General features: G+C 38.8%; 1 protein-coding gene across 2 annotated transcripts; it reads right to left on the bottom strand.

Annotated features, from left to right (window-relative positions):
* Nucleotides 1-782: 782 nt before the first annotated feature.
* LOC117304621 (dorsal root ganglia homeobox protein-like) lies at nt 783-22,459 on the bottom strand. 2 transcript variants are annotated; one of them, XM_033789163.1, is made up of 5 exons: nt 21,525-22,459; nt 2,752-2,861; nt 2,129-2,263; nt 1,622-1,872; nt 783-1,177 (listed from the first exon to the last, which is right to left on the bottom strand). In XM_033789163.1, the coding sequence occupies exons 1-5, from the start codon at nt 21,736-21,738 to the stop codon at nt 901-903; spliced, it is 987 nt and encodes a 328-aa protein (XP_033645054.1). In that variant the 5' UTR covers nt 21,739-22,459; the 3' UTR covers nt 783-900. The 2 variants fall into 2 exon arrangements, with proteins under 2 accessions (XP_033645054.1, XP_033645055.1); XM_033789164.1 differs by having other exon boundaries at nt 2,761-2,861.
* Nucleotides 22,460-23,196: the final 737 nt, after the last annotated feature.

Raw genomic sequence — 23,196 nt, 5'->3', positions numbered from 1 at the left:
AATCAACACAAGAGTTGTGCGAGTGTTGTCTCTCAATAATAACATAATATTAAATACAACAACTCTTTGAATGTTGAATTATACTATTGCACAACATATTCCTCTGTTCATTATACCCCCCCCCCCAAAAAAAAAAAAAAAAAAAAAAAAAAGGTTATTTGTAATTAAAGTCCCCAATTGTTTTTCAGTTTTTTAATTAAAGCACTGTACATAATTGCAACTAAAAATAATTTACATAAACCCACAACACAACATGTGGGTAGTTAAAAAGCTTTAGATGTATTTCTCATCTAACTCAATAACATTACCAAAGCGAGGCTAAGGCTTATGGGAAAGTCTGGTCCCATTCCTGTATAATGATAATTCATATCCATGTTTGCTATTGCATACCAGGGAACACGACATTTGGATAGCAACATGATTGAAGTATACAGCAGTCTTTGTTATCAAAAATACTGTTTTCTAGTCCTCTGTCGGTTTGAGAATCGAACTTTAAAATTTGATTTTTAAACATGTTTAAGCTTCTAAAGGCACTGGACGCCTTTGTTAATTGTCGAAGATCAGTATTCTCACTTGGTAGATCCAACCATACATAAAATAACAAACCTGTGGAAATTTGGGCTCAATTGGTCATCGATGTTGCGAGAGAATGATGAAACAAAAATACTTCTTGCACAAATTTGTCAGAAATCTTTAAATATTTGAGTGAGAAAATTCTCAAAAACCACGCTACTTCAGAGGGAGCTTTTCTCACAATGTTTTATACTATCAACAGCTCTCTATTGCTCGTTATCAAGAAGATGTTTATGCTGTTGAGTAATTACCCATTAATTTTAGTGTCCAGTGCCTTTAAAGATCTAGTAACTCTTATTTTATTAAACATTATTATGGAATGAAATCTCAAACATTATCTCTGGATTTTGCAGACGACTCTCTGTGTACAAGATCCGCATGTTCCTTAGCTTTGAGTCGAAGGGCCGCCACGCTGGAACTACTTACACTATCATCACTACACGAACTGAACGTTCCCTGCATGTCACCGTTCGGGGCGTTCATGACGTCATCCTTGGATTCCTTGGTCACGGTCATGTGACAGCCACATGCCGGTAGAGGGAGCCCCGAGTGCAAGTGTGGGATACCGGTGGCGCCATCTCTTAGAGCGGCAACTGCAAGCATGCTGGGAAAACGGTAAGAAGAAAAAAACAATATTATACAAAACACCAGTTACGATGGCTATGTTTTTTTTTACGCTGACCAAAATGAATATTATTTGGACAGTCAATTTCAAATTTTCAATCTATGTCTGTCTACAAATTTATAAGATGTCCTATCTTGCATGGCCTATTTTTACCCTTCGTCCCTTTTTTATGGTAAAACAGTTTATCTGTTTACTATAACTTTACTCAAAATAATTTTTCGAGTTAGAATACGTTGTTTCCTGGTTGTTTGTTTAATGGAAGGGGCCGAACTCTAAAAAATGCGGTCAACATAAACACCACGATCTCAACCATGCAAACCCCCAAACAGCAAAGCATTATCGTAACGGTCATTCTGCTTGGCCAATACTACTTAGTCTGAAAAAATTCTGACCAAAAGACACAGATTCCATAAAAACAATCACCTTTCTCTGAGCGAGTTATGAGCCGCCCGAGCCATCGTTTCATTATAGAGAAACCCAGCCGAGGTCGGGGGGAGAGCGGGAGGTCTGACCGCCCCCGCTGCGGCAGCGGCTGCGGCCAGCCACGGGTTGCCGGTAAATCCGATGTTTCCACCGCTGTAGGAGTTGGTAATCTGGCGTGATCGCCACGGGTCGATGCCAAGTCGCTGGCGGGCCATCTTGCGCCATTTGGCCCGTCGGTTTTGGAACCAAACCTGAGAATCAAAATAAATATTGTGTGTGTGATGAGTTGATCGGTAGGATTTAAAACGTTGCATGATGGATTTGAAAGTGTAAGAGAGGTTTACGGTTTCACCATGTGAACGGACGGCTTAGACAGTGGCTCTTGCTAGCTCTTTAAAAAAATACTTTTTCTTCAGCGTCGTCCAAGCCATCAGCCACAGCCGTACCGAAGCCAAGTGGCTTATTTGGGTTGTTTTGGGGGTTGTTTATTTACTGGATAATGTTTACCTGTACTCTGGCTTCCGTGAGATTAATACGTAGAGCAAGATCCTCGCGGACGAATACATCCGGGTAATGCGTCTTGGAGAAAAGTGTCTCCAGCTCACTCAGTTGCTGAGGTGTGAATGTAGTGCGATTACGCCGCTGTAAAACAAATACAAAATAGTGCGTTATTACTCGATATTCTGTATTTTAGTTGGGACTGGCTTTCTTTGTCAAGATGGTCTGGGGTCGTCCGTTAGAGCCAGGGTTATACATTTCCCTTTAACTCGTGTTTACGTAAAAATGGTGCTGTTATGTGTAAACAGGCTTTATAAAATTTAGCCCTGTGGTCGATTTCTCAAAGATAGTCATAACTTAGGACCATTCCTGTAGGACTCTTTAGGAGTAATTAAAAACTTTTAGGAGTAACTCGTCCTAACTCGAGATGAGACTAGTTTTAACTCTCTGTGAAATCCACCCCTGGCCTTAGAATGGCATTCATTCCTAAACTTAATGCTAGTCCTTTGTTAAGATGAGTAACTCGCCCTAACTCGAGATAAGACTAGTCTTAACTCTCTGTGACACCCCTGGCTTTAGAATGGCATTCATCGTCCATAAACACCGAATAATATAACAAATGGGATGCTTACTGCATGTACCTGGCGACGACGGTTGTACATCAATTCGTCCATGAATAGCTCCTCACCCAGAGCGGAGGTGATAGAGGGCGTAATCATGCTGTGTGCGCTGCTACCAGATACTGCAACAACAACAAAACGGGAAAAAAATAATTGTTTTTATTTTGAAGATCTTTACTTTAGCATACAAATCACTTCATGACCTAGCAACGGACTACATTAAAGCCAAAATTAATATTCGTTATCCCCGATGCAAATTTAACATCAATTATACATTAAAGCCATTGGACACTTTCGGAACAGAAAACAAATAAAAGTTCACAGATTTACAAGTAAATTGTTTCTAAGCGCACGTATCCTAGACACTATAGATCAAGGGGCTAAATAATAAAGAATCACCAATGGACAATTAATGAGCTCTGAACAGTTCAGTTATAAACAGTTTCAGTCTTTAAAATTTCAAACATTTAATTTTTTAAAGTTAGCTTGACCGGCTCTTTTGTTTTGAATATAATTTATTGTTTTTAATAGAATTATAAATAAATATATATAAATAAACTACGCATTGAAACTATTTGAGAAGATTTTAATTGATGTTATGTGGGCTCGAATCCCACCCAAATTTATTGTAGTTTTTTTCCCTGCCCACTTACAATGCGACTCCCTGCAGACGAAGAAAGTGTGTTCATTTATCCCGCCATAAATATTTATTGATAACCTGTGCTTTATAATTCCATATTGCCGTGAACAAATATTGTAGCCCAATCTCGTCTTGAAGGCCAGCAGCAAATAAAGTATAAAAACAAAATTATATATCGTCGTCATAAACAGTCATCATCGATATTTGTTTGAGCAAATTTAAAGACTAGGGCGACTTCGAGGAAAATAATTGTTTAAATTCTGTGTATAATACCGTACTTATTTAACGCATTTGCATTATATCATTTCTCCATCTCAAACGCCTGATAATTCCTTTGTAAAAAAACAAAAATACATGATTCGAAAGCAATAATACCTTTCTATAGTAACCACATCTACATCTTCACTTTAAGTCTGGCAGTGATTAATTTTACACATCTATTCAATATTTGCTATGAAGTTCCCTCTCGAAAACCAGTGATTACGTTTACCATGTCATTTTAGGTATGTATTTTATTCAAGAGCATTGTCATTATATCATTTACCAACGCTTGCTAATTCCTTTGTGAAAACTGCGTCATTTGGAAACAAATATCTTTCAAACGTTACCAAATCTACATCTTCCCTTTAAAGTCTGATGGCAGTGATTACTTTTACACATCTATTCATCAGGTATTTAATTATTACGATGGGCCCAGTGTGGATATCTTTATTGTAATCAGTCGCTGGAGTGTTCTGTTACCTTGTTTATGGACTAATAGTTTTACCATTGCTCCTTATATGACGACAACTCTAACATCCAGACACACGTTATACACACTACCTCCAAGATTAATCCAAGACAAATTTACGGTCATCGTAGCTTGAGACTGAAACTTGATTACTATTGCATGGAGAGGACTGGCTGGATCTAATCACCGGGACAAATAAACAGAGCAAATCATGATTTATAATATCGAGCTATGATGATATGGTTTACTGCCGGTAACCTGTGTGCGGACCATTGTCTCTTTATTTGTTATGATACGAATCCGGTATTCAAGATCCCCCCCCCCCTACGTCTTCTCCTTTCCTTTGTTTTGGGCGTTGAGTCTTCGACAGATTTGATCACTTTATTATTTATTTCAAGTCGTGTCTGCATTTTTTTTATTATTTGTTTATGAGATATGTTTTGTTGTGCTTGACTGGGTTTTGGTTGGTGTTTATTTGTTTGTGTGTTTGTTTAATTGTTTCTTTGGTTGTTTGTCTGTTGGTTGATGGAGGTAGAAATACCTGTCTGTTTGTTTTGGGTTTTTTTGTTTGTATTTTTTTTTTCGATTGTGTCTATGTTTTAAGTAAAACCATTGTTATGAAATGTTTTGTGTTACTGTGGAGCTTTTATAACATTTCTGACTTGGATGGCACTACTGAAGCTATCATTGGATCATGTCATTATTAACAACGTCTGTAATTCATCCCCAGTACAACAAGTACACAACCCATAAAAGTATTCTTATAATTCGTTTTAATCTCCCTAAAAAAACGATGCTTCCCTCACTAAACTCCCTCGAGACAAAATAGAAGGCAACAAAATCAGCCACTTTTTAAACCGCCGAGAAAATGTGGCGCGAAAGTCATCGTTTCGTCCCCCTCACCAATCTGTCATTGAAGCCATAACAACTCGTCCGTCAGTTATATCGTTAGTTTCTCCCCGAGCGCGGGAAAAAAGTGGGTCGAAAATATGTTTAGAAGTAATTAAGATATTTAATCTCACGGTGCGTTTACACTTTGCGCGCGAAAAGAGTTGATTGTCGAGATTTTAATGTTCACTGTGTTAAAGCGATGGACACGTTTGGTAACAATTGTCAAATACCAGTGTTCTTACTTTGTGTATCTCAACGTATGAATACACAAAAACTGTGAAAGTTTCGAATCAATTGGTCGTTCAAGTTACAAGAGAATAATGAAAGAAAGAAAAAACTTTTGTGCGGTTTCAGACGCCTAATAAAAGGCTTTAGCTAATAGTCTTTTTTTGAGTCTTATTTGAGTGAGAAATTTTCTCTTTCTCAAAAACTATGTTACTTCAGAGGGAGCCGTTTCTCGCAATGTTTTATATTATACCAACGGCTCTCCGTTGCTCGTTACCTAGTAAGTTTCCATGCTCAGAATTATTTTTAGCAATTACCAACAGTGTCCAGTACCTTTTAGACACAATGTCAGTAAGTTGTCTTTGTATTTGTTTCGCATTGCTTTTCAATTTATTGGTTTACATGTGTTCTTTCATAACCGACTTTCAAAATGGAGTGCGAGGGTTTGGCCTGCTTCAATTATTTTGAGTAATTACCAGTAGTGTCCAGAGCCTTTAAACCGAAGTTGAGAAACACATGGGGCGCGTTTATTTAGTAGGGGCGTTTCATGATGATGATGAGAAGCTGACTTGGTCTGTGATGGGCAAAACGGCTTGTCAACCCCCATCTCTAACCCCTCATCTCACCGCAGTCATCCTCTCTCTCTCGGAGTTTTGTGGGCTTGATAATCTACTCGTGATTTATAGTCAATTTTCATTGAGGAAGATTGGTAGTCGACGAAAAACAGACGATCAGCGCTCTCTGTTGTACCTCGACGGAATGAAACTTTTATCATTTCAGTTGATCTGTTTTGGCTCTCTCTTAAATTGAAATAGAAAAAGGTGACAAACCATGTGTTAAAGGCACGTCATCTGATCGTGATAAGAGATGTTTAGTTTAGGAGTTCACGTCATATTCTGTTGTGCATCAAAAAGTTATTCCGACATAATATAGGATTTCCCGCCAATTTCATCAACATTTCGTTAATTTAAAGGGTTTTGTTACTTTTTGTAAGACGCAAGGCACAATATTCACAGATTCACATTAAACTTACACAGTTTGAATATAATGATGGTACAAAACTTCCTTTAAAATATTACTTGCTGAGGTGAGGTAATTTTGAGAAATGAGTAAAACAATGTCATGAAAATAATTTTCGTCTCAGGAGACATAAAATTATTGAACGCGACTCTCGTGAAAACATTGCTCTGTGATTTTCACTTTATAAATGATAGTTTTGAGACAGTAATATAAGATTGGAACTTTAATGACTTCTGTTGTGATGACGTTGATTTTCTATTTTGTTATTCCGTAAACTTACGGCAAAGGGTGCATTATAAACAAAATTCAACTGAATAGTTGAACCATGGAGGGAGGAAAACCTCTTTAAGATCGGCTCCGAAAGATGAATGCTTCGGCACAGTCAAAAGTAGGCCCTAGTAATCAATTGCACTAGTTTAGCATTCACTTGTCACAAAATAACATCTTTCAAATATATTTAGGTCGCAAAGATCATTATTCAATTTCGTCAAAGCCAGCAGCAGGAATTGGGTCAACGATTAAATTTAATCAATGTAATTAGGTAATAGAAATGCAACTGGAGAATGGTTTAAAATGTGGTCTTAAATATATTCTAATGAAATAGAATGACTGAATTGAAAACTGAATGAGAAGAACGAAATCATTTGGGGAAGAAAACGAAACAAAATGTGTAGCTAAAAGGAAACTTTGCCCTATAGTTTAAATGAATTGCAGAAACATGCGTAAATTCGAATGTTTTTTTTTTTAAACCTGGGTACATGTTCCATGAAAAAGCAAACGTATAGAACATAAAACAGTTGCTACTGAATGTACTATTATTGAGATTTGTGCGAAACAATTGTGCCAAATGTATATTATACTTCCATGTTTTGTTTTATATTTTTGCTGTTGTCTCTATTTAATTTTAATGTTTGATCAAAGGTCCCCCCCCCCCCCCAATTTAATGGGCTTGCATGCCTGTTCAGTGTTTCCCTTTTGCTCTGCGATGTATTTTGATGTTTGTGCAATAAAGGTAAACAAAACTAAACTGAGGCCTAACTACTTAAACAAATTATAAAAAAAAACAGGTACAAACAAGGTTTCATCTAATAAGAAAGATGAGTCTCTTTTCTATCATCCTTAAATTCAACTACCTCTTCGTTTTAGAGACAATCAGTTTGCGGGACCAACTAAATGAAGCAGAGATTAGTTTCTCCCGCCTTCCTCGTTTTACGATTACCGCATCCCCATTTAACATAACACCTGTCAACGAGACAGCCAGGCGCTGTGAAGAAGAGACAAGATTCCCAACCCTACAAAAAAACAAATGCCGATCTTTCATCATTTGATTCACACCTTATTGGTATTTATTAATAACAAAACCAGGCGAATTATTTCCTTTAATCAGGTCCCGATTCCTCACATATCCAGGGACAGCTGTGTCGCTCATCGGGCCCCAAGGATTGATTGAAATTAAAGTGGCAATGGGAGGACATAAAATCATTCCAATTTAAGATTTTTTTGGGGGGGGTAGGCAAAAATTGAGTGGGGCACTAGTCACAACAATGGAAAATTTAATGTAATTTTGGCCGGAAACCTGTTTCTGTTACAAGCCATACTTTCATGTGCTTTGCAAGTTTGTGTGCTTACATGCTTTATTAGGCTAATATTGGTAGATGCAAAACAGAGAAGTTGAACAATTTGTTAAGCCATTAGTTTACTTTTATGTGCAAGTTTGTGTGCTTACATGCTTTATGAAATTGTGCCCTGATTGGCGGAAATAAAAAAAGGGGGAACACAATTTCGCCCCCGAGTTGATACTCTTCCATTAAACAGATGAGTTGCGCCTAAGACCGGGGGAAGATTCCAGATGAGCGTGCTCTTACAAGAAGCCAATGGGGAAAACAACCCACTCCTCACGGCAGGGCTGGTTGCTGACGTCCGCTCCATCCAGAATTAACCATTTCTCCCCGTGGGGACAGGAGAACCATAATAAAACAACCACCGGATCTCCGTTTTGAAACGGGCTTTAATTATATATTTTGTATGAGATTGTATCGTGTATTAAATAGATGTATTGCAGGTTATTTCATCGCCTCCCAGCCCCCTGTTGGATATAAACCCTTAATGACCAAGATGACAAAAGAGGAGAGAGGTAATTACTTAACAATGGCAACGTCTTGTAAGGAACTCTGTTGATGATGAGATTGCCATTGATGCACAAGGAGGATGGAAGTAATGATAGATAACGGATGTTCAGTAGTATTGCGAGGATCACCTCGAGCACTCGCGAGATTTTACGAGAAAACAGGCCTCGTGGACACAAACGAATTCAGCTCATTCATCATAATGATGTCTTACTCCCAGGCGTGATATGATGGATTCATGTGCATCGTTAGTATAATTACACGACTATTTGTTGTTTTGTGACATGACGCTTACTTTATAAACCTGGAGGGCGGAGGGAGGGGGAAGGGGGTATCGAAGTATACATCAAGTCAACTTCGTCTGGTTTGATAAATTACTTTGGCCACTTTAATAACTCGTTACAAATATATTTCTTATTTTGTCATTTAGCCTTCGAGAAATACTCTGCTAGGGTCGAAACGTCAGGGCATTAACTATTACTTAGCGTTTTTACCATATTAAGTCCTTTTGGTTGGTAAGAAGTTTGCAACAGCTACTTCTATGTTCTCAAATCTATTTCTTGTATATTATTGAAATTAGAATACTGTCCCAAAGGTTTCTGATCTCTTCAGGAAAGTATCTCTCTCTGTAGAAAAGTAAGAGAAGTGGAGTACACCCACCCCCGATAAGAATAAGTTTTGAAAAATTGAGGTTTGGAATCATGGTTTTCTTTGGGATGAGTCTTATTGTTTAAGTGAGAGTCTGAATGATTGTTTCTTCTTTTATGTTTAAAATCATTCGTGAAAACTGCTTAGAGGCAGTGGACACTATTGGTTATTACTCAAAATGATTATTAGCATAAAACCTTACTTGGTAACGAGTAATGGGGAGAGGTTGATAAAGTATAAAACATTGTGAGAAACGGCTCCCTCTGAAGAGACGTTGTTTTCAAGAAAGAAGTAATTGAGATACCTCAGTTTTAGAATTAAGTCTCGAAATCAAGCATCTGAAAGCACACAACTTCGTGTGACAATGGTGTGTTTCTTCTTTCCTTGTTATCTCGCAACTTCGACGACCGATTGAGCTCAAATTTTCACAGATTTGTTATTTTATGCATATATGTTGAGATACACCATGTGAGAAGACTGATCTTTGGCAGTTACGTTTAATCGACCGAGGTCAGAATAATGTTGAGGTTTGCCCATTTCTTGTCTATCCCTCATTAAGTTGGGCGGGGGGGGGGGGGATCTGATCAATGTGAATAATGTCGCAAGATTAAGAAAATAAAAGAAGAAAACAATGGAAACAAAATGTATAAACAAACGTATTACAGACGAAACAAAAATTACCCTTTGATCTGGCCACCGTATTAATCACTCTCCTCAACTTACACGAAATCCTTAAAAAGGGTCAGAAAGACGAGGCGGTAACCAGACCCAAAATGAAATTCCTTCTCACCCAGATTTGTCAACCTCTTATTCCATGTTTTTCTTCGCCCTAGATAAAGAGGGTTAATCTAAGACTGGCTTAGTTTCATTCCAAACACTGTTGACCTGTTTTTGAGCGCATCAGCCCGAAGCGGCACCTCCCCCGAAGCCGCCCGTCCATCAACCCCTTATTACGGTTCCTTTAAAAAACTCTAAAACATTAATTTGCGCCGCTGAGAGAAAAATTCCTTACGTTTTTGTATCCGACTATCTTGAATTGGCGACTTCCTCCGCTCTCGATTGATGTTTCCTTATTTCTCGGTCTTATTCTTAGACATGTAAATTGTCTCATTCTTAAAGGTTTTTTATACATTTTGTATCAAGTTTTTGACCATGACATGAAACCTACTCACTGTGAATGAAGAGGTTTTGTATCATACAAAAAGTAACCGAACCCTTTAAAGTAAATAGACATCATAGGTTTCAGAAGACTTGTTTCAAATCTTTACATAACTATTTGTATAGGTTTGAGACAGTAATATAAGCTGGGAACTTTAATGACTTCTGTTGTGATGACGTTGATTTTCTATTTTGTTATTCCATAAACATACGGCAAAGGGTGCATTATAAACAATATTCAACTGAATAGTTGAACGAATCATACCAGTAAAAAAACCAGAACCTTTTAGTATCATTTTTGACGAATTCGCAGTAAATAAAACTTGAGATACTGAATGAGTAAAAATGAATAGCCACAATTCATTGACTCGACAAAAATGATTTTCTTTTAACTTGATAAAGGTATCTCAAAAGAAGCTAAGAAGCAACCACGACTGATTTCCGAACGTTGTTTCGTAAACCCCCCCCCTCTCCTCTAATCCCCGCCCCTTTCCAATCACTTCAACTTTACCTTTAGGGGAGTGATGGAAGAGGTTTACTCAAAACTCTTAAAAATAAAATGATGACGTTTTTTTGTTTTCATATTTTTTTTCAGGGGGGGGGGGGGGTGGCCTGAGGACTAGCAATTCGTCAAAGTGTCCATCACGTTCCTTCCCAACTCTAAAGCCTTATTATTTTCTCGTATCGTATGTACATCTATTAATGACCATTACCGTTAATCCAGTATAAAATGCCATGGGGGCTTTATTTCATCTGTTTTTGCCCAACATCGATTACTGTTTTTACTTCACTTGATCTTACTTGCACTGCTGGCTAATGACCCGTACCAAGATCTCGGGGAGGGAGGGAGGGGATGGAGGGAGGGGGGGGGTAGGCTGTTGTCAAGGCATTTGTGGCCCGGAGAGCCGCGATCCCAAGCGACTGGAACGGGAGACTACGCACGCGAGTGGCGAAGCCATGCCCCTAAGCCGCTCGACTCGCGCGCGTGGTCTCCCGTTTCAGTCGCTCCGTTGTTTACGCTATACGAAGGCCTTGACAGAAGGGTATGGGGTGGAGTGTGGGGGGTGGGGGAGACATGTCAAATTTGCAGACGGTTCCGAGATTTAGGAGTGGTCCGAAAGATGTGGGTCCGTGTGTATTGGATCGCCGGACCTTCGAATACATTTTATTACTATACTTTATACAATGGTCACACTACCAAAGACCTTTCCTTATAAATACTTTATCCACTTAACATACTTTACTTTTGTTGTTGTACGTGTTTATTTTAGCATGTTCAAAGGTCGTGGGTTCGAATCCCACAGAGCTCAATATACAGTGCTCTAACACACATCGGTGTATTTGGGTTAAACCAAAATTAATATGTTGTTTCAAGTGTTTTGTTGTATATTTGGTTTGCGGTAGCACCATGTGTGTATCTATATGTGCCAGGTAGAGTTTGTTCTTAGAGAACTGTTTTGCTTTATTCTACTGCCGCGAAGTAGATAATCGGAGGTTCTGGAGACTTCTCAGTTCTGAAAAGAACTGTCCTGCTTTTTAACTGTTACCAGGGCGGATGGTATAGAAAATAGACTGGACTACTACTTTAGCTTATAGGATCGTAATTAACTGTACTACCGCGGAGACAGTTCTGAATTGGTCTCAACGTTTCGATTCGCTTGCTCTAGTCATCGTCAGGAGACTGCTGAAGTGTGATGATTTGTTGTTTCTTTAACGAAGATTCAACGACTTTTCTGAAGGGGATTGCAACCTCCTTTTCTCTCATCCAGAGAAAACCTCTTTCATGAGTTCAATACAATTAGCTCACAGTTACTTTGTTTTTATCCGAAACTAATTTCTCCTAAATGCCCCTTTAACCATAGATTATGAAGTATAGTCTTGTTCCTCTCCCCTCCGGAACTCATTTTGTATCTTGACAGGATTGTCTGGATGAAGTTACACCAAGCTAACTAACTTCAATTACTCTAAAATGGTTAGACTTCACCCAAAATGGACCTCCATTGCGTTGGTCCAATCAGATGTCCATAACCTTATACCTGATCTCCTCAGCTAAGTGTATTGAAAAGAGGATGGGTTTTTGAAACCCAAGACGAGTACTCCAGGACCTGACTAATCTGTTCGTATATATAAAATTACTTGTACTCTCTAGCTGGATGCATATCGCTGTGGCAAGCTGAACGACATACATCTCTCTCTCTCTCTCTCTCTCTCTCTCTCTCTCTCTCTCTCTCTCTCTCTACTCAGCATTTCTTTTGCATTTTGCAGATGGCAAAGAGCTTTTGACCAAATTGAAAAGTCTAATTACTTCTGGAGTTTAGGTTACTTGTAAAGATTCAGTTTAATTACGGTATAAGACAAGATCTTTGCGTCTAACCTTGTAGGATGATATCTTGAACGTCAATGTCAAATAATGTGTTCTGCCGTGTGTCGTCGGATGGGGGGTCCCAAATATGCTAAATTATGATCTTGAATTATAATTAAGCGTCTTTAGGAAGACTTTAAAGAGTATATTGAAGAAGATGTTTTCATGAATGTCACGCTGATGAAGAGTGGGATAAAATCTGGCAGGTGTTTTTTAGCGTTGTTTATTTACATCTCCAGACATAGCTAAGAAAGAGCTTGAAATGCTTACGTGACAAGATTACAAATAAGTTAAGTGTCCTCGAAGACACAACTCGGAAAAGGCTAAATGTTTGTTTGTTTTGATATTTTGTTTATTTTGTTTGTATTTTTTGTTGGTATATTTTGCTTGCTTTGCTTTGGGGCGGGGGTATTTCCGTTAGTTTTGTTTGTATTGCTTGTTGGGTTTATTGCTTTGTTATACTTCGTTTGTTTTGTAAAGTGTAACAACTGGTTCAGTCACTTCTGATCTTCGACTGTTCTAAGTTGTCTTATATTTCAATTAATATTTCATTTACACGTTTATTTTCATTGCTGCCCTACAGTAACACATTTTAACCAAGTTTGTCAATTAGATATACCCCTGAAGACGACCAGTGCACAATTTTATAGAATGTATGCTTACACACCTTTCTGCTTACCAAAAAGTAAGCAGAATACCAGTCACGATTTGTACATGTGTCATGATACGTTGGCGGGTATCCTTATTCTGGTAAGCATAATATCGTTGTGCTTAGCTACTTTTTAAGCAGCTTTATGAAATTGAGTCCAGAGCCAAGTCACATTAGTAGTTTTTGTCATGACTCCAAAATCTGGAACTTTGCGTCACTGTGTTACCACCGCTAACGAGCTAACAGACGTCCTCTCTTCTGTATTGAATTGAAAACTATAAATTAAACCAATTTTTTTGCATCTTCCATTTCATATCCCCGAAGTCAAATTAACCTAATTGCCCTAAGGTTAATGGTTAGTGGGGGTTCCTCAAAACACCAGGCGAGTGGGGTATAACTCCAGTGCGCTGGGCTTAAAGTTAAACCCCGTCGGTCGGGATGTACAAGGCGACCTGGCCAGTTCGCGCTTCGGCACAAACCACCACAACATCATTAACAGCTCTAAAACATTAAAACTTGACGACCGGTCGGGGACTCACAGTCCCTTCCGCTAAAAAATTAATCAGCGTAAAACTTGGGTGTTCGGCAAAAAAAATATATATATATTCACAAGGGGGTTATAGACAGGTGCAAGAAATCGGACATGTCTTCTTGTTTAATAGAAGATGTATCTTTCTAGAAATGTAGTGGTCGCATTTGGTATGTGATGAGAGGGTTGGTATGAGATTTGTTAACGGGACTTGTTTAGGGGGGGGGGGGGTGGAATTGGCAATTGTATCTGAGCTTGAGCTTGGGTCAGCGTGGTGTAGAACTCTTTGTGCACCGTGTGTGTGTGTTATGGAATTGGTTATTGCTTGATCAATTTTATCTGGGTTTTTGAAGAACCAAATTTTTAATTAAATGGTTTGAGTTTATTTCTTTGTGTGAAACCGGTCGGCTTGTTGACGGTTTTAAAAATTTATAGGTTGGCAAAGGGCGGGACACTTTTAGAGAAGTAATTCGTGGATTGAAGAAGACAAAGGGAGTCTTCGCCAATCATAAACTCTCAAACTTGAATGACTATATTCTGAAATATCCAGAGAGATATTTGTATCAATGGAATGCATTCACACACAATGATACGTTTACTCTGTTTGAAAGGAATTTTTCAGGGGAAAGAGATCTTTTAGGGATGTTGTATACAATACTCGTTACCTATTCGGCATTCAAAATAGACAGCAGAGGTTTGTGGCATTGTAAGAGATGTTGTGTACATAGATATGTTCGTTACTTATTTGGCATTCAAATTCGACTGCAGAGATTTGTGGAAGTGGTGTAGGGATGATGTGTGTATATGTTTGTTACTTATTCGGCATTCAAAATATACAGCAGAGATTTGTGGAATTGTTAGGGATGTTGTGTACACATACATATGTTTGTTATACTTATTCGGCATTCGATAGGCAACATTTCTCTCGAAGATTGGTACTGGTATTATGAATTATATATCAGTCTCCTTCAGATTGAAACCAAAACTTTCACCATGGGTATTTTTTCTGTACTCCGAAATTGCCAATGTCGTAGTGCTTTTCAATGGGAAATTGTGTTTTCTGAATCGATTCAAAAAATGGAATCCAAGGAAGAAAAAGAAAATCAGGAATTTTGTTTAGGATGTCAATTCTAAACTGCAGAAGAAATAGCTTCTCGATAATAAGCAACCCATGCACTTTGTCTGTAGTAGAAAAGTGAGAAAGTGCGGCAACCTTGATAAAGACCGTGCCCTCCATAAAAATTTACAATTACACAACAAGGGGATAAAGGTCCTTACACGGACTTCAAACTTAATTTTACCCCCTGACGGAGCTTGTTGAGTGCCGTGTTGATTTGTTTTATCCCCCCTTCGTTACAGCGAGGTAACCGCCTTAAAATATACGCCTAGGGGCTAGACTGTGGTGTGAGTGTGTATTTTACTCTAAACTCAAAACCCCCGTATGTCAGCAGTAGAGCATGTGTAGTTTCTAGACATGCTGAGCTAACGACCGAGCCAAGCTCACTTGTACTTATTGCTAAAAAGCAAAAAAAAAAAAAAAAAAAAAAGATTGACGATGACACACGATCTAAGTTGTCGTAATGGATTTAAATTCATGGTCTTTTTATATTTTGAAGTTACTAGACACAAAATGAGTTGTCATTTCATGTGATGCATTTTGCATGTGTAAATTGATTGGTCGGTTCTGAAGATGATCACTTGTTTTGTTTAATAAAAAAGCACGTTAACCAGATTTTGTTTTTAACTAACAGGGGGGGGGCTATAGTTATTCAAGACCACACTGGCTCTTTTAAGCGCCAACACTCCCTCAAAAGAGATTTACAAATGGTTGTACCCGCAAGTTGACTATTTATTTATAGTTTCTTCCTCAAGTAATTTTACGTTGTCACCTCGCAGACACACTTTTAAATTTGAAGATGGATGGAAATTTGCATCGAGGATACAGACTATTTATTTTGGTTTTACCCAAGTACACCGATGTGTGTTACCACTGTATACTCAATGTTGTTATTGGTTTTGCAAAAGCTCGTTTCTTGTGTCCGGAGGAAAAGATAGTCAACCAAGCACTGCGAGCTGCTTCAATATTCATAGGTTTGTTACAAAAGGTCAGATTTCTTTGTCGTACGGGTGTTTGGCGTTGCGGAATTACGTACTTGACTTTGTAACTGTCGTTGTTGAGTTTTGAGTGAAGAGATTTGTGTACTAAAAGTGCAGTTGCGGCAAATCACAAATGCTGGTCTATAGAAAATGACAACTCAGCCGGACTGGTGGCTTATCAGTGTTTGTAAATCATAATGTAGTGTAATACCATGTATCGATAGCAATTAGATATGGCGTTTGTTTGGGGATCATTTCACCCGTTTTAGCAGCACTTTTGTCGGAGACAATCCAAGCAAAGTTTAGGGTTGCGGTCAGTTGGAGTGAGCCACGTGCCGAGTTAAAGCGTTGAATCGGACGGGCTAATTGAGGCAGCGATTGCCTCGTCAATAGCGGAAAAATAAAAAAAAAAATGTTTGGTTGCTCTCTTCCCGTTTTTAACCCTCCTCTCTCCACTTCTAGTCCCCCATCGATCTTATCTACTGACAATTATAGACTGCCATAACACATCATTCACAATCATTGGTGAGCAACGGGTGGAAAAATCCCTCCACTCCATCTCTCTCGAGAAGAAGAAAACAACCAAGGCAACTGGTCTCGCAGACGACCAAACAATGCTGGTGTATTTAGAGTTTATTCAACTCTCTGTCCACGGCCGGTATTCCCCCCCCCCCCCCTTCTCCAGAGCTGGATTACGCCCGGGGGAAAGCGAGCGCTCCCCTACCCCCGGTAGTAGTTTACTGATAAGACACACAATATCTAACATTGTAATATGTGTCCGTGTTCAGTGTGCATGTATTAGATCATATCGGTTTTTGAGTACAATCGACTGGTGGTTAAAAAAACCGACAGCTCGTCTGAGAGATTTAATTACCTCTTATTTTTTTATGAGTTTTTATTGGAGTGTGTTTGTGTTAATTAAACCATTTTTGCTCTCAGATAAGACCGCAGTCAATAACCAATAATACCAACAATAGTACAGTACTTGTGACTTTGATCATTTACAGTCGGGGCCCATAAAAAGTAAACGAGTTGGTAATGACCCACACATAGGGCTCGATTAGCCATGTGTAAAATTTGATTGAGTAAAATTACGTGACTTTGTTGGCTACGGCTTGTACATACATTGAAGCATTGGATGGCTCAAAGCCATAGCCTTAGTCTTGATAAATTAATGTTACCGATTTTAATGTGTAACATTTTAAAATCGCATTTTTTTATGTTAAATAAATATTAAAATTTCACACAAGGAATATAACTTGAACAGGGGCTTGCTGTCATGTTATACATTAGTATAAAAACTTTCATCGAAATAAGTGTTAGACCAGACACCTGCCAACGATGAAAATGTAATGTGCTTGTGTTACTTTGGACACCACTTCACAAAATATTTCTTTGTTCTCTTTTACACCCATGTAAACAGAAAACTAATTAGGCCTACCTCGTAACATTAATTTGATTCCACTGATCGGCTTCTTCCATTGATAATTATTAAAATGTTAAAGTTAACACCAAAAGGATATTTTCATATAGTTGGGAAGTCAAAACCTAAATAAGTCTAGTGTCATTCATTGTCTTATTCCTTGTGTATTATAATGCGTTTATGGTGCTGCAGAGCCTCGTTCTCAATAAAGGACCATACTATTTCCTTGTTTAACTTCCAGTTTAACAATCGCTGTAAACAACAGAGGAAAATGTCTACGATGTTTAATATATCACACATTCATCAAAACAAATTCTATAAAACTATTATTTAAGTCTAATGTTGAAAATTCCCCTGAAATCATGCAATGATTCTGAGGATGTTGTTTGTTAGTTCATTAGTAAACAAAGGGAAGTTCTATTATAAATCATCAGTCAAGATGTAAAGCTGTCTCTTCAAGACAATGTAAAATCTAAGTAACAATATTAACATCAGACGATGTATTACTAATTTGTTTGTGTTTGTGTTTTTATTTCATCATCAAAAAGAAATATTTGGGGTTTTTAACACACAAACAGAGACACGGTTATAGCATTTGAAAACAAAATGAGACACAAGAATTTTACAATTCCGACTTCCATTAGTAAACCAAGCTGTCTTTCTTTCTTTCTTTCTTTCTGTCTTTCACCAGCACCTGACTTTTACCAAACACAGTGGCCAGTAAAAAGTAAAGAGATTCTCCCACCTCAATAAAAAGAAGTAAAAGGCAATTGAAGAGATAAACGGTCCGTAGGAAGGGAGGATCACACGGCACGTGTCCCGTGATCGTCGGCTCCGATACCCCTAAAGCTCGCCGTCTGACACGGCCCAACGTCCCGAGCTATGCTCGGTGTCAGGGCACGTGCTCCGCTAATCTTACCAAGTGATACAACGATGATGTATTTACATTTATAAGAAAGGACCCGGGCTCGAAATAGTACGGCACAAGTCCAGGTCAAAGTTGAAAGGGTCAGAGTTTAGTCAAGTGAGAAGTTTTTTTAAGGACAAACTACGATATTAGTAGTTTATTGAAAACAATTTCTATGTAAAAACTACAACAAAATCCAATCTGAAAACTAACTGATTAAAAAGTTTAAAGACAGTAGACACTATTGGTAATTGTCAAAGACCAGTCTTCTCACTTGGTGTATCTCAACATATGCATAAAATAACAAGCCTGTGAAAATTCGAGCTCAATTGGTCGTCGAAGTTGCGAGATAATAATGAAAGGAAAAAACAACCTTGTCACACGAAGTTGTGTGCTTTCAGATGCAAGTTGATTTCGAGACCTCATCTAATTCTGAGGTCTCGAAATCAAATTCGTAGAATATTACTTCTTTCTCGAAAACTACGTTACTTCAGAGGGAGCCGTTTCTTACAATGTTTTATACTATCAACCTCTCCCCATTACTTGTTACCAAGTAAGGTTTTATTCTATTAAATATTTTGAGTAATTACCAATAGTGTCTGAAGCAAGATGAGTTTGAGAAACCCCATCAAACCACAAGCGCTAATACCGATTGCAACGATCGAAATAAGCACGAAGCATTAACGTTCACACCATCTATGACAAAACATTTTCAAAACTTGTGTATGTTTTCACTGAAATGTGACCTCCTAATTTGATCAGAATTTGACGGGTTGACTTTTTTTGAAAATTATAGAACAGATTTTAGAACAATCTCACAAAACCCATTTTTTATATTATCCTTTCAGTCATATATAGGTTGGATTTCCTAATAATGACAAAAACGAGGTTACATCAGAATTTTCCCTCTACTTTTCCTCCATCTTCGATGTCTTTTGCTTGCAAAAAAATATCATCACATTGTATAATATGCAGTATGATTATCTTTCGTCGTGTTCCTTGAACATCCATTAATTACATGTATTACTAACTTGGTAAAGGTGCCAGTCTATTTATCCCCTTCCGGCCTCGTTTTGGTGACATCAAGTTGGGTAGAAGAGAAGCAACATGGCTATACTGTTGTATGGGTTTGTTTTCAGGGCGGTCTGGTAAATATATATATATTTTTTGTTAAATTAGTATGTAAGGTCAAGTATCAAACTGATTGACTTCATTTAAATTATTGTTGTACTAATATTTTCACTACCGAGTTCGCTCACTGTTTAAGATTATTGTTCAGCTGTTGTTTGCTTTTGAAATCTTAGTTTCTTTTCAAAAAAAAAATGACTTCTTTGAACTTGAGTACATTATAGGCATTGTTTATGTTCAGTTTTTTGCTGTTTTGTTTATGTTCAGTTTTTTGCTGAATGTTCAGGCCAGTTCAAAGTAACTGAGTTTGTATGGGATTTTACTTTCTGCTGGATGATGTGTACTGCATTATGAGACACAAAGTTGATTTAAAATAGGGAATCACGGCATCGCTTTGTGGCTGATGGGTTTTTTTCGCATTTGAACGAACACACGTAAACAAAATGTGCGTAAAAACGAGTTCACTTTGTTCTTGATCAATTACAAATCCAATTGAAAAGAAAGGTACGGTAGTTTCTTTGTAGAGAAAAAAATATTTTTTGAAAATTCAATATGTTCAAATGCGCTCAAGACAGTTACATGAAATTAATACAGACGATGAAACCTAGATAGTACTTTTGCAAGTTTACAAAAACATCATGACACACCTAACATAATGCACCACTCTCCCCTTCACTGTTCATAAAATTTCACAACAGAAATCTTTGCCTCTTTTCTTAGTTAAATTTCACCCCCAAAATCTTGGTCTCTTTTCTGAGTAACTTTTCAGTCATCACTGTGACTTGGCGTCAACCCTGCCCAGTGGCTTGCAATCAAATCCCCCCACTGTCTTATCAGTCAACAACTGCACCCCCATTGTCTTACGCCTCAACACACGAGTAGGACTTTTACATAACAGTTCTTCACTTAAGAAAATGGAGGTGCTAGAGGTCCGTTTGCTCATCGACATGTAGTATAATAGTTATGCATTGAAATGCTAAGTTCACGCACAATTATAAATGTTTGTATACTTTTTAATTCGAGTGCCGGTACCAATTGATGCGGGTATTTGACGTGCTCCAAAACTTCAAATACAACGTCATACGCGAAGTTTTACGAATAAACAATAACTACTAAAGTGGCATAATTTTTGGCTTTGAGGTATTTCATTATTGGTATTTCTGGAATACAGCTGAGGAACCTTGTTTTAAAAACCAGGTTAGCTGGCCTTATGGACGGGATTCAACACCTCTTGCAGTGGGTGTACCCTACACACCCCTTTGCAGTGGGTGTACCCTCCACACCCCTCTCTGCGATGGGTGTACCCTAAAACACCTCTTTGCAATGGGTGTACCCTCACATAGTTGGTGCATCCTCGCAGTATGTGTACCCTAAAACAACTCGCTACAATGGGTGTTACCTCACATATGTACCCTCACACACCTCTCTGCAATTGTGCACCCTTACCCACCTCTAGGTGTACCCTCATATACTTTTCTGCAATGGGTGTACCCCTAAAGACCTCTCTGCAATGGGTGTACCCTCATATACCTTTCTGCAATGGGTGTACCCTCACACACCTCTCTGCAATGGTGCACCCTTACCCACCTCTAGGTGTACCCTCATATACTTTTCTGCAATGGGTGTACCCTTAAAGACCTCTCTGCAATGGGTGTACCCTCATATACCTTTCTGCAATGGGTGTTACCTCACCCTCGAGGAACACAATGTTCCCTCACACACCTCTCTACAGTGGGTATTCTGACATAAATAATGGAACAAAGGTCCCCCGAACGTTTTCTTTGTTAAACTGGGTCCCCACAAGGCGATTCTTTAGAAAATGGAATTTTAATAGAACAACAATAGCAAGTCCCCACAACTGTGCGCAAAAGTATGTGTGTACCCTGACACACCTCAAAGTATTTGACACAGCTTCATTTTATCCTTGGCTGTAGCTCTCAAAGTTGAGCAAAACTTTCTATTTTAAAATCGATCCGAGGAGAGTTAGACTTTGTGACGGCAAGGAAACTTGGCTCTGTGGTTCTGGTTTTGAGTCGTGGAATTTATTTCGTTTTTAAATCAATTTGAATATTTTAAGTGTGCAAAAATACAATGAATGGTTACACAAATGGGTATTAATGTCAAACAAAACTTTTAACAGACTTTGATAACGCGAGTTTCACTTAAGCACAAGATAACATTCGACTTGAGATTAGAGAAAAAGTTGTTGAAATCTTTAAAGGGAGATATTTATATTGAAGTAAGAAACTTACCACTTGGTGTGACTACGCTGACAGGCAGTGACTTGGAAACAGACGATGGGGGAAGAAGACCGAAGACTGCCGCGGCTGCCGCAGCGGACTGCTGCTGGTGATGTGATGGGGCAAGAAGAGGCGATGACCCGGCGGAGAGGATGGATTCAGACGAGGGGAAACTTGTCGGCGAACCCGGTGAAGCTGAGAGGGCTCTATCTACATTCTTCGGCATGACTGAACCCAGATGAAAAACTAACAATTCTTCCGACGTGACTGATTTGAATAATGTTGTTCTTTTTGTTGTACTGCAGTCCGTACCTCTCGACCGTAAAACTAGTTTCGAAAAAATTAGTTTGCGTTTTTTAAAACTATATTTGTAAGACACTCTTGCTTTATTCTTTACCAGTTCGTCAAAAGAAAACTTCTTTACTCTTGATCAACAATGTTTCTCATTTCATCATTTTACCCGCCGAAGGTAAAATCTTCAGAAAGTCAAATGATGAGTTTCTAAGAATGGCGCACCGTCGAGTTTTATTTCCCGCGTTTTCCCTTTTTTTAGCTGAGGGGGGAACAGACACCCGGTGCTCAGAAAGATGGACAATCCTTCAGCGCATGACAATTTGTGTTTTCACAGACGAGTAGTCGGGAAGACGTGCTGGATGCTTGTGGTGTCACTGTCTTAGTGCGACCGGCGGGTCCGTGGCATTATATACCTGCGGGCATAACAGGCAACAGATGCACGTTTGTTAAACAGCTAGCTAGGACGGGTGGGTAGGGATCTCTGCCTGGTTATATACGTCTAAAACTTAAGCAGGCAACATCTGCGCCGCTGGCGAGTACCGGTGAATCGACATCTAACGTACAAAACACAACCCCAGCGGAAACAAAAAACTGTCCATGCATAGGTAACCAGTTAAACAGAGCAGAGCTATGAATTGCAATGGCTGGATCCCCCGTCAGTGTTTTCCCCACTGTTTGTAGCTGAATCAGCTTTTGTAAACTGAGATGGGAAACACTGGGGCCCTAATTGATTTTTACGCCACGCGATTGGTCAAAAACCACGAGTAGCTCGGTTAAAGGTAGCTATAGTCGGAGTTACAGAGCAAATTGCCTCCTCTGACAAACCGGTCCAAGAGGTTTGAAAAGACCACCATGAGGGAGCATTTCAATGCGGCAATTCATTACATTAAGCCGCACGTGGCCACAAAGCCTGATTGAGCACCATATGTCAGAAAAATCCGCAAAGAAACGCACAAACATCGCTCCAAAATTCACCATCTCCAGAGCGCGCCAAACAACGCTGCTTGCGAGGGGGTTCAAACCGCGCGCCGTGCTAACAGGTGGTGTCTACGCATGCGCAGAGTCTCTAGCCTATTGTTAATTCTGACTGGTGACCCAAGTTAGTGACACTTGTCGAGTGAATTAAGTGGCAATCGTGTCTGACGGTGGCAAGGAACACAGATTTTGTGCGGCGGGTGGCACTTGGTCTGGACGCTGTTCATCTTTATAAAAAAGAGTAGTCACTTCTTTGGAGAATAATCTAGCAAATTGACTTGGAGAGTTCGAGTCAATGGCTGGTGCACAGCCAAACCACATGGAGGCAACCATAGAAAAGTCAAACACTGTCTTGTAAATTAATCAGAACTAATTCATTTTTTTTTTTTACCAGTCGCAATTCATTAGTTAAACC

Source organism: Asterias rubens, chromosome 21 (assembly GCF_902459465.1).
Source record: "Asterias rubens chromosome 21, eAstRub1.3, whole genome shotgun sequence".
Classification (NCBI taxonomy): Eukaryota; Metazoa; Echinodermata; class Asteroidea; order Forcipulatida; family Asteriidae; genus Asterias; species Asterias rubens.
Note: the sequence above shows the minus strand (reverse complement) of the source record. Positions and strands in the feature narration are given on the sequence as shown.

Coding starts and splice junctions, on each gene's coding strand:
- LOC117304621 (XM_033789163.1), bottom strand. CDS start 21,738: ATGCCGAAGAATGTAGATAGAGCCCTCTCAGCTTCACCGGGTTCGCCG. Junction 1,873..2,128: donor TCACGGAAGCCAGAGTACAG/GTAAACATTATC, acceptor TTTGATTCTCAG/GTTTGGTTCCAAAACCGACG. Junction 1,178..1,621: donor CATAACTCGCTCAGAGAAAG/GTGATTGTTTTT, acceptor CCGTTTTCCCAG/CATGCTTGCAGTTGCCGCTC.